Source organism: Eurosta solidaginis, chromosome 5 (genome assembly GCF_040869045.1).
Source record: "Eurosta solidaginis isolate ZX-2024a chromosome 5, ASM4086904v1, whole genome shotgun sequence".
NCBI classification, from domain to species: Eukaryota; Metazoa; Arthropoda; class Insecta; order Diptera; family Tephritidae; genus Eurosta; species Eurosta solidaginis.
Window position 1 is genome coordinate 194,181,016 of NC_090323.1, and position 12,106 is coordinate 194,193,121.

Below are 12,106 nucleotides of genomic sequence, written 5' to 3' on the forward strand. Positions count from 1 at the left end.
TTGATCAGACAATTAAATAAAAGTGTTGGGCGCGTGAAATTTCTAAATATGTGAGGCGTAGCATAACCTGATTAAGGTTCAGTTGGTCTTATATATGACTATCAATAGAAATTTGACGCGTCCAACGCTTTTATTTAATTGACTGATCAATGCCCTAGATTGATGAGGAGTGTGATGACTAGTATCTAGGACCTACCTAATTATTTTCTAGCTTTTAGTATTATAATTATTTCATGTTAGTATTGTTTTCAATAAAACCGTTTAACTTAAAATGAAATGGTATATTAGCTTTGGTCCGATGTTTGTAACGTTGAGAAATATAGAAGATAAGACTCACTATTAAGTATACCGAATTGATCAGGGCGACGAACTGAGTTGATATAGCCATGCCCGTCTGTCCGTCCGTCTGTCTGGTTGAACGCAAAATAGTCCCTCAAATTTTGAGATATCTCAATGAAATTTGGCATAAGGATGTATTTTTGTATTATATTAGACATTTGTCGGATCCGGTAGGATCGGACCACTATAACATATATCTCCCATACAACCGATCATTCAGATAAGACGATTTTGGCCATTCCTGCCGCAATTTAGAAAGTATAAACATGAAACTCGGTGATATATATTCTAATATATCATAGAAGATATCCTAAAAAAATCACTTTGATCGGAGCTATATATAGCTATATCCCATACAACCGATCGTTCAGATAGAAAGATTTTTGGTCATTTCTCCCTTAGTTTCCAATATAAAAACGTGAAGCTTGGTGATATATATTTTAATATATCATAGAAGATTTTCAGAAAAAATCACTTTGATCGGAGCTACATATATATAGTATATATCCCATACAACCGATCGTTCAGATAGAAAGATTTTTGGCCATTTCTCCCTTAGTTTCCAATATAAAAACGTGAAGCTTGGTGATATATATTCTAATATATCACAGAAGATTTCCTGTAAAAATCATTTCGATCGGAGCTATATATAATATATATCCCATACAACCGATCGTTCAGATCAGGGGTTTTTTTGCCATTTTTTATTTTATATTTATCTTAAAAATCATTTAGGTATGTACACCGGTTCACTATATATTTCTTATCTTATACATCGGATTATTTGGAGATTACGAACGGGATACGATTATTGTTCAGCCCCATTCATGAAAGGTATGAAGTCTTCGGCACAGCCGAAGACAGTCCCGTCCTTACTTGTTTTTAATCATTTTATTTTCAAGGTTTTAGTCTTTATTTAATTGCATATTATTTCTCATTCTATTTAGTTCATTTAGTGACTCATTATTACAAGGACTCTTTTCTGACAATTTGTTACAATCTAAGTCCTCAATACATAATCCTTTCAAAGACTTTACTCGACTCTGCGCCACGTATGCTTGTCCCTCCTTCAACTCCAAAATATTTTGATGTCATTTCCACCGTACTGTATGCAATATACTACATACATGAACAGAAATGACCTATGATGTCCGAACACATTTGATCCAAATATGAGCCAAATCGGACCACAAATACGATTTTTGTGAATATCTTGATCCTCTCGACACCTAGCGGCGATTTTCTCATAGATGGCCGGCCTTCTATTCTTGTATGTATTATGTGTTCCAAATATGAGCCATATCGGACTACAAATACGATTTTTGTGAATATCTCGATCCTTGCGCCCCCTAGCGACGATTTCTTATTATTGCATTGTCATCGGGTTCTGAATAATTACAAAATTCGTTCACAACGGCCGTGCAGCCGTGCAGCCTGTGAAGTCAACCTAAATAAAACCGTTTAAAAAATATAGCGTTCCGATCAAAATAACTGACGATACTTTGATAAAAAATCGATAACAAACCAATAACAAGCCCACACCTTGTCGATAACAAACCAATAATAAGCCTTTATAAAACTGATAACTCGTCGGTAACCGACGACAAAGCCCGAAATAGTGCCGAAATAACTCGAGATCGTTATCACCATATATCGACTTTTAAAACAGCCTATCTAAGAATATTACCAAAAACGTTCTTTTTCATGATATTTCTCAAAAACGCCTTTCCTCCGAATTCGGTTGAAGAATGCGCTATCTCAGATTACCAAAAAAATACTAAAAAATTTACGAAAAAAGGCGATTATCCAAAGTTTTTCCGAAGTGATCCCGAAATGATCCAAAAATGGTGACGATATAAATAATTGCCCAGAAAGAATCGCAAAACAATCCCGAAATTTTACGAAAGGAAAAAAATGTCCTGAAATTCTGAGCGAAGCACTTTTGTTGGCAAATAGTCACATGGTCATAAAGTATTGTTCGTCGAAGGATGAGTTAGGACTCAGGAAAACCAGAGTCGAGTATTGATGACACTTGCTTTCCTAATGAATGCACATTAATTTGGTGGTACTATTTGAGTCAAGCATACTCACCGTGCTGGGGAGTTGTAACTAGTCGAAATGATGGGCAGATGAGTGGTGGATGACCAAGTCGCCTATTCAAGATAACGGGAGAAGCGAGCGTGTGACGTTGAAGTCGGCCAACGGTGCCAAAGCTGGGGCTGTTCAGTATATTTAGGTGCACCGGGCAATGCCCCTGTAACACTCCAATAAAAATTGATGGTTGACCTCCTGTAAGCCCTAATAGCTCCGCCGAGCGCTTAGAGTCAACCACGGGCCAGGAAGAGCTCATGTCAATAGGTAGTGTCGGTCTTATCGGTTTGACTGGTGCAAATCCTTACTTCTTACTTAATTGGCGCTTAACAGTTTAATCGGTTATGGCCGTCTAACAGGGCCGTCTAACAGTCGCTTCTTTTCTCTGTCATCCGGCGCCAATTGATCACACCAAGGGAGGTTATATCATTTTCCTCCTGGTCCTTCCAGCGGAGCGGGGACAGCCCTCTGCCTCTGCTTCCATAGGCGGGTTCCGATAGAAAATCTTTCTTGGCCGGAGCGTCATCTTTCATACGCATAACATGGCCTAGCCAGCGCAGCCGGCGCGTTTTAATTCGCTGGACTATGTTGATGTCTGCATAGAGCTCGTACAAGCTCATCGTGAAGCCTTCTTCGGTATTCGCCATCGCCAACACGTAGAGGTCCATAAATCCTTCGAAGGACTTTTTTCTCGAACACTCCCAGAGCCGCTTTATATGATGTTGTCATGGTCCATGCTGCTGCACCATATATCAGGACGGGTACGATAAGTGACTTGCAGAGTATGATTTCCGTTTGCCAAGAGAGCCATAGCCCTCGACTAGACAGTGGCACTTTTAAAGCAGCTTCAGTATATGAGTAGATGCTATATATAGTTCAAAACAGTTTTAGCGGCGGATATCATACCATATACCTCAACGTTTATAGCGTCGACCTCCGCCTGTAAGACGCTACAGTGATCGGACCTACGATTCCGACTAACAACGCGCTCATTGCAAAAAATTATACGCCCCTCCTCAGCGTGAACACAAGAAGGGGCTAGTGATTTTCATCAGCAGTTCACAATAGCCCCTCGACAGAAGTTCAAGGCCGCCAAAGCCTTCCAAGCCTTATGCTCCACATAAGGCTTTCATGGAAGCTTCCTCTTATGAACAATCTCAAGGTTACTAACCCTGTTAGACACCACACCACCAACCAGAGGTTGACCTATATTCCGGAATCTTGTACCTCCGCGTCAACACAACAAGCTGTGGGGTGAACTGTCAACCCTCCATACAGATAATTGGAACAAAATTGTTCTGTGAAACGATGAAGTGAAAAAAATTTCTTACATTTGAATACATTTTTGTTGGAAAGTTTTTTTCATTTCATCTTTTCACAGAACAAGAGTCCAAAAAAAACCTTCACTGCAAGAGGAAGTATATGGTTCCAGCGTAGGCATGGAATGGAGCCAAGGCCTGTTCAAGGGAGAAATCTTGCGAAGGCGATAGGAGTTTTAGAGCTGGTTGAAGTTCCACTCTGACTTTGCGTGTTTCGATACTTTCTCTTCTGAAAAAAAACCGGACATCCATGTCACCCTGTAAAACGTCTCTCAGCCAAGACTGGTCGGTTCATCCGCATAAGCCACCTACACTAAAGATTTTGAAGCTGGTCGTTCATTACACCCGAAGTAGGTAAGAAAGATCACCCTCTTTGCCTTTGTCACCTTTCTTAGAGCCGTTGCTTCTCTTTTTCGTTGTCTATAATTGCGCCACGTAGTTCGCGGAGAACTACAAAGGATGCTAAAGATATTGAACGTCTGAAACACTTGTACTTTCCAACATGGATTTTTTTGACAATTTCAAATACTTTATTACAAAAACCGAAAAATTCATCAAAAATATATGTATCTCCAGTGACCGTACAATTAGCCTTTGCGATAAAATTTGCCATCGGTACCTTCAAGTAAACTAAAATTTTCTAAACAAATTGCATCACATTTATCTATCATTACTTGGTTTACGCCAATATTTTCTGTACTTTTGGTTGATTTCATTGAGTTCCTAACAAACTCGGACAATGCATTCGCACCATCCAAAACTGTCACTGGCATACCTAGTGCACCGATTGCATCACCTTGTGTGCATTTGCAAGTTCTTGGCAAACGTGTGCCGCCTTTATGCGGTAAGGCATCGGGTAAAAGGCTCATCGTATGGACACCCCTTTCAACACAAACATTACGATCACCACACGACAAACAACGAACTCCACTCGTTATAATACCTGGCGGTTTTGGACAATCCACTGTATTTTGTATTGATCTTATTCGTGATTCTAAACTACCAAAAGTCATGGCAACATAACGCTTAAGTGCAGGTATTTGTATTTTATCTAATTTGAAATCTAAAATATCCTGCACCTCCTCCATGGCACCCAAGAACTTGTAGCTAAGTTGCGTAATCTCTTCATGCAATTTTTCCACTCGAATTAAGCAACCTTCAAGTGTTGCCAATTTCTCTAAATTTCCTATTGCATTGTCAATCAATTCATTCATATCATCGTTCAACATTTTGATCTCATCTTCAAACTCAAATAAATTCAGAATCATTGGTTGAATGAGACGGCGTTGTAGTTTTTTGAGAAAATCAATATCGCCAGTGAGCAGACAAACGAGTTCACGTTCCTTTTCGCAGGGTATACACTGAGTTTCGGCTTGCAGTTTAAATTTTTCCAAATCTTTGAAACTGATTTTCATTGCTGGCAGCTGACTAAATTTTCTTGCTGTTTTTATATGATCATTAAGTTTGGTCTGTAATTCTTCAACTGATTTCTCAAGCTGCACAATCTCATGCAATTTGGGCGCTAGTATTGTAAGATTTTTATCGTTAAATGTGATGGGATTCGATTTGGATTTTGCCAATAATTCTGCTAAAATATCCGCTTCTATGCCTCTTAAGGAAACTGTATCCTCTTGGCAGCCAACCTTTTTGAGTATAATATCGACCAAGCCGTGTAAGGCGTGTACGCTTGTGGTGGTCAATTCAGGTGCTCCTAAGGCGATTTTTGTCAGTTCTTCGAGTGTGAATTGTGCTTTTGGTGCCATTGATTGGGTTTTGTGTTATTCCACTGATAGTTGTATGTGGGTTTTGTTTATTTTATTATATTAATTTTTTTATTCAAAGTTTCTTTGCTCCTTCATGCTGACGAGGGTGTCAGCGGTAACTTGATAAATGTGAAATTTTTTAGATAATTCATTGGTTAGAAGATCGCTTCTGATATATGGCCGCCTAAGCTCTACCGCGAGCTAAGGAGATGTGCTAAATTTCCCAATATGCTGAAACGAGGTTATTTCCTTGGCGATGATTTGAGTTCTCCCCTTTTTTTAGACGTAAGTTTGGAAAAATCTACCAAGATAACTCGTTTTGAAGTAATGAAAGATATTAGCTTCGGACAAGATGTATCTTTTTTATTTCAGTTTGAGTTTATGTACTAACCGTATGTATTTTAAGCCTCACTTCCACATTTTCCGGGTGTAGTACTTTTTTGCTCTTCTGAAAGGTTACCGCTTAAACCTCAAATCTCACAGCTCTCGCAATTCCACATACCTGGGACCTCATTTAGCGTTACTTGCATCTTGGATGCGCGCTACGTGAGCTCTATGGCTTCTGGGCTGGGCTCCTTTGCTGAAAAATGTATGCCTCACATACATGCTGACCGTATCACAGCTGTTTCTTCGGCAGTTCAATGTATTGATGCAACTTTAAGTGTCTCCTGAGCCCTTCATCGCAATGGGTGTTCGGGAATTAGTTCCCAGGCACACTTTCCGCCTGTAATGCTGCTTCACTGTAGTTGCCAGCATCGGATTGAATCCGAGGCCGATCCTGAATGTGCACCGACAATGCCGGATTGCTGATTAGATTCACTCGCAGATGTTTCATTCAGCTTCGTTCTTTTACGGCAGCTGCTACGTTGCCTACAGAAACTACGAGGACTGTGCTCTCTGGCGCGTGTAATAAAAAAACTGTCGTAATTAATACTCTTCAGGTCGAAACCTAGTACCGAACCCTGGGCTGCTCCACCTATTATTTTTACCTTTCTTTGGCCGTGGTAAGATTCGTACGTCCGCTGCCGACCGGTAACAAGTCTTTCAGATAGTACCTTACTACTTCTAGCAGATATTGGGGTACCTTGAAAAAACCGTCTAGTTCCTCGAGCATATTGTCCCAACTGACTGAGTGAATGGGGTGATTTATTGCCTTTTCAAGTGGACAACGTTTACATATAAAGTGACGATCATATCTGAAGGGTGTCACCTAGAAGGGTTTGCAGAAGTTAGTATCTCCCTTATTGTCACGAAGCTCACGGGATACTTTCCCACCTCTGAGACTAACAGTAGATCTGCCACGGATTGTGGATCTGCTGAAGTCGACGGAACTTTTTCCGCCTTTGGTCATTTTATCGCCACCAAAAGTTCTTCTGTAAAGGTGAGAAAACAAAATGATAAAAAAACTAAAAATTTAGTCCCACCACTTCACCAATTCCAAAAATGTCTCCACCCTTGGCAGCCACAGCGACGGTGCCAAGAGAACTTATTTGTCGGCAAAACAGCTTAAATCAGTCGTCCACAAGCGGTGATATGCCTAAGCATTTAGACAGAAAGTCGATGTCGACCTGTTTCTACAGGTCCATTGTGGCAAAGCTGCTAAGGAGCTCTAAGGTAACTGCTCGAATTCCTTTCTGTGAAGAATTCGTAGAGATAGCAGTTGTCAAATTTGCTACACAACCCAAGGCTTGCGGTGTTATGAACGCTCTTCCCTCCACCTGACCTCAAGGCTGCATCTTCCTCTAAACTAAGCCGCAGACGAGCTTTCTAGGCAGGACACAGTAGATTCTTCCCGACAAATAACACATAGGTTTTTCCCGTTGGTGTTGAAGGGGAGAGACGTCGATTTGGAAGAAAAAAAAACGTGACGCAGAACGGTTCGAGTGCCAGGAACTTCATGTGCTGGCTGATTGGAATAACGCTCGAAAATCCAGATGAGAATGGCAAGATCCCAGCTAAAAAATTATAAGGCGCCAAGTAATGACGTACTACCCTCCAACTTGTTCAAACACGGAGGCAAAGAGATGATAATGAGAATTCATCAACTCCTATGCAAAGTATGGTCGAGTGCGTGCCTCCATCCACATTACCGCGGAATAAGCTTGCTTAAAACCACGTATAAGGTTCCATCTAGCATACTGTATGATATACCACAGCCCATAGTCAACGAACTGATTGGATGTTATCAATGCGACGTCAGACCTATTAAATCTACTAACAATTAGATCTTCACGATGCGCTAGATCCTGGAGAAGATTCACGAAAAGGGAATCGACACTCACCATCTTTTTGTCGACTTAAAAGCTGTCTTTGCTTGTATGCTGCTATGTCTGAATTTAAATTCCCTACAAACTTAATAAGCTCTGTGAAATGACGTTGAGCAACACCACCGGCTCCGTAAAAATTGGGAATGACCACTTCGAGCCATTCGAAACCAAATAAGGCTTCAGACAAGACGACTCGCTTTAACGCGATTTCTTTAACATAATGATGGAGAAGATAATTCTAGCAGCAGAACTAAATCGTAATGATACAATCTGGCGTATGTTGATGACATTGATATTATTGGCCTTTACAAAGGCGCCTTGAGTTCGAAATTCTTTGGATTAGATAAAGAGGCAAAATAAGTGGTGCTTGCCGTAAATGAGGAAAAGGCGAAGAATTTGCCGTCATCCAATAAAAAATTGGCGCATTAGCGCCTTCGCAGCCGCGCCACTCTTGACCGATATAAATTCGATACCTTAAAGAATTTCGTCTATTTGGGTGTCAGAAAAAGCAAATGTCGGCTTAGAAATCAAACGGAGAATAACTATTGCCAACGAGTGCTACTTTGGTCTGAGTAGGCAATTGAAAAGTAAAGTCCTCTCTCGACGAACAAAAGTCCCGCTCTACAAGTCGCTCATTATACCTGTCCTGTTTTATGGCTCGGCAAGATTGATTCTTCGCTGGATTTCAGTGCTTGCCAATAAATGCTACTTTGGACTAGGTAGGCAATTGAAAAGTAAAGTCCTCTCTCGGCGAACGAAAATCATACTCTACAAGTCACTTATCGTACCCGTCCTGCTATATGGGGCAGAAGCATGGACCATGACAACAGCAGATGAAGCGGCTTTGGGAGTGTTCGAGAGAAAAGTTCTTCGAAAGATTTATGGACCTCTACGCGTTGGCGATGGCGAGTACCGAAGAAGATTTAATGATGAGCTGTACGAGCTATACGCAGACATCAACATAGTCCAGCGAATTAAAACGCAGCGGCTGCGCTGGCTAGGCCATGTTATGCGAATGAAAGATGATGCTCCGGCCAAGAAAGTGTTTCTATCGGAACCCGCCTATGGAAGCAGAGGTAGAGGGCGGCCCCCACTCCGTTGGAAGGACCAGGTGGAAATCGATTTAAACTCCCTTGGTGTGACCAATTGGCGCCGGTTGGCGGAGCGAAGCAGTGATAGCTAGCGTGACTTGTTACGAAACATCCAAAATCGCTTAGGCGGTTAAGCGCCAATTAATGCTGATGATGACTCCTCAATATCTATTTTGGGCCAATGCGAATTCAGTACCAGTGTTGTTATCCCCACAGCTGATTTCTTCTTCCTTATTGTTTTCCATACAGGGCATTGTACTTTAATATGTCAGTTAATGGAAATCAATTAAAATTTTCTTTTGACTTGGCATTGTTCTGCACGGCGAATTGGTTGAATTCGCTTTGCTACCACCTGGCACGGATTCGCCTTGGCATAGATATGGTCTTTTACGCTGTAATTTAAAAATTTTGTGAAAAATAATGAATCACCCTGTGAAAGTTTAAAATTTCATTTAAGCTTTAAATAAAGAGTCAAAAAATTTGTCAGGTTTAATTTACTGAAAAATTTATAAAAACAAAAACATAGATAATTTATTTTTAGTTTCATACAACGCATCCAAACTCCGGACACCAGAATGACCACAAACCACATTGAAGTGACATTGGAGCAAATGCTGCAAATGGCTTTAGGCGCACCGGAAATTAAGCCAATAAATTTATCAATCTTGCATAGCTTTTTCGATATATTGCTGAAGAAGCTCGATTGCCAATATGAAAAAGTTGAAATCGATGGCTTGGACGGAGCTTGTTTTCAAAAAATATTGCACAATAGCCGAATATCACTGCTACCCTTCCAATTTGATAAAATCGAAGCAATTTCAAACAAATTGGACAAAATGGCCAACCTAAAAGACCATCATGCAAAATTGGAAAAATCTTTCAAGGCCCACCTAACTCACATACGCTCGTGCAACAATAAAAACAATGATAAATACGATTTCAAAAATTGGGAGAAATACTCAGCATCCTGCGAATCATTATGTATCAAAACTTCTACCAGTGGCATAAATTGCAAACTTTTGAAAAATTATAATTTTATTAAAAAAATCAAAGAATTTGTTGAAGAACCATTGATTGGGCCAATTAGCGATATGCGTAGACGTATCGAATCGCTGCATGTTGAAATAATCGATTATCGACGACGCTTGAATGAGCAATGTGAACGTTTGGCTTCGATTGATGTGCTCGCCTGTAAAATCGAACAGCTGAGTCGGGTCGTTGCTGAAGAAGAGCAATTATTTATCCAAGCCATGGTCGAATTGCAGGATATGATCGATGGTAAAATGTATAAAGTTGTGTTGCCAGCACTTAAAAAGTATATACAAACTGAAACTGATAAAATAAATTATATTTGCAAATTACTACAATCGAAGCCAACGTGTAGGGCAATAAAAAAGTCGGCAGCCGAAAGTTCTGCATGTCTCTCTTGCGCGGGAAAATTAATTTGCACACAACGTCCCATAATGATAGCAGCGAAGCGGCCTGCTGAACTGAAGGATGAGAAGAAACGTAAAATTGTTCAAGCGTGTAGCCGTTTCGGTCCCTGCTTGCCTAAGAACATGGAGAAGCAATTGTTGGCACGACTAAAAGTTATCGATGATGCAACAGAGGAAACGAAAATCAGCAGGGAAATGCAGCAGTCATGTTTCAAGACATCCGAAGAGTTTAAACAAATTCAAGGTAGTGATGGCGTTTACTATCGTAAGGCTTAACTGAATTTATGTAAATTAACAATGTTATGTATAAAAAAATTATATAAAAGTAGAGGTCTATTTCACATATTTATGGGAAATGATTATTTTTTTTATCTGAGGCCAAGGCGAACTCAGTACCAGGTGTTGTTATCCCAACAGCTGCTTGGATTAGCCTTGTCTGAGACAAAATCAAAAATATAGAAAGAAGCGCGCAAGGCGAATATTTTCCCAAGGCGAATTCAGTACCAGTAGTGGAATTCACTAACTTTTTTAACGACATTTGCCATCGCTTTATTTGCGAATCGATAACTATAAAGATTTCGTTATTGAGTAGCTATTTTGTATCGATATTCGCTTATCGACGATCAGCTGTGTTGTTAAATAAACGGCAAGTAAATTGGCTGCGTTAAAAATCACGAAATTAACATTTCTGGTAATTTTAGTTAAAAAAGAAAACCTTAACTTTAATTAAATACTTTCAAACACGAAAAGTTGCTTTATTTATAAATAAAATGGCATTTGAGTACTTGTCGTACGTTTTATCCCAAGATGAAGAATTACTAAGTCCATCGCCAGTAAACAGACGCCTTCTTAGAGAAGTAGATAACCCATTCCACATGAATGCAACGGAGTTTCGAAAGCTGCATCGACTAACCCCAGACTTGGCTCATGATATTGTAACGAATTTTACTGCAAATCCTCTTATTTGCAACCTTCTGCTAAGTTCGAATCACTAAACTGTTGAATAATGCAAAATGGCCTTTACTAAAGTACTCTCAAAAATACCACTGCTACTGCTCGACAGATGGAATGCTTAAATCAAACTGATTCTCGCGCCTTCACTGGTGTCGCCTTTTATACTGTTTGGTTTACTAGTTGACATTTCTAGGCGGTTCTGTTCTAGAATCTACTAGTTGGTTATCTGCTATAAGTTTCTCAGCTATAACTACGGATGCACAATTTTTATAGCTTCTCTCACAGTTCATGCGCGTGTGTTTGTGAGCGACACTTCCATAATTATATTGCATATCTCAGATAAGATATCTGCATGTGTTTGTGCGTTGCTTATCCGCTGCGTGTACTTACATATGTGTAGACATAATGATTGAATTATTGATGTGCATCAAGTCACTGCTTAGAGATGGCATTACCCCTTAGTGTTGCTAATATTCGTAACAATATTATTTCTCAACTTGGTGGTCAATTAAAGGGTACAAGAATAACTGCGATATCAACAGAGAAAAAAAAATAATACCGCATTTACTTACCTTTTGTTAAAATGTGAAAAAACTTGCGCAATAATGACTTTTAAAAGCAGTTAGTATACGGAATTTATTTATTTTTGGCATTCTTTTTGTGCTTTTCGCATTTTTGAGGTTTCGTTAAGCTGTGCTGCCACCTTTCTACTATTAAAACGAAATTTAATTGTCAACTATGTCGAGTCGTTAAAACTAAGTTAGTGAATAGTACAATCGATAAGGCAGGCGACAAAATCGTTAATTAAAAGCCCGACAAATCGCATCGTTATAAGTTAGTGAATTC

General features: G+C 39.7%; 2 protein-coding genes across 2 annotated transcripts; one reads left to right on the forward strand and one right to left on the reverse strand.

Annotated features, from left to right (window-relative positions):
• Positions 1-4,336: 4,336 nt before the first annotated feature.
• Positions 4,337-5,552, reverse strand: LOC137233490 (uncharacterized). The gene has a single exon (XM_067756525.1). It carries the CDS (start codon positions 5,510-5,512, stop codon positions 4,337-4,339), a length of 1,176 nt encoding a protein of 391 aa, XP_067612626.1. The 5' UTR covers positions 5,513-5,552.
• Positions 5,553-9,445: 3,893 nt separating this feature from the next.
• LOC137252176 (uncharacterized) lies at positions 9,446-10,582 on the forward strand. The gene has a single exon (XM_067787524.1). The coding sequence runs from the start codon at positions 9,446-9,448 to the stop codon at positions 10,580-10,582; it is 1,137 nt and encodes a 378-aa protein (XP_067643625.1).
• The last annotated feature ends 1,524 nt before the right edge of the window (positions 10,583-12,106 follow it).

What these genes read in the sequence shown, in the direction of transcription:
- LOC137252176 (XM_067787524.1), top strand. Translation starts at nt 9,446, where the DNA reads ATGACCACAAACCACATTGAAGTGACATTGGAGCAAATGCTGCAAATG.
- LOC137233490 (XM_067756525.1), bottom strand. Translation starts at nt 5,512, where the DNA reads ATGGCACCAAAAGCACAATTCACACTCGAAGAACTGACAAAAATCGCC.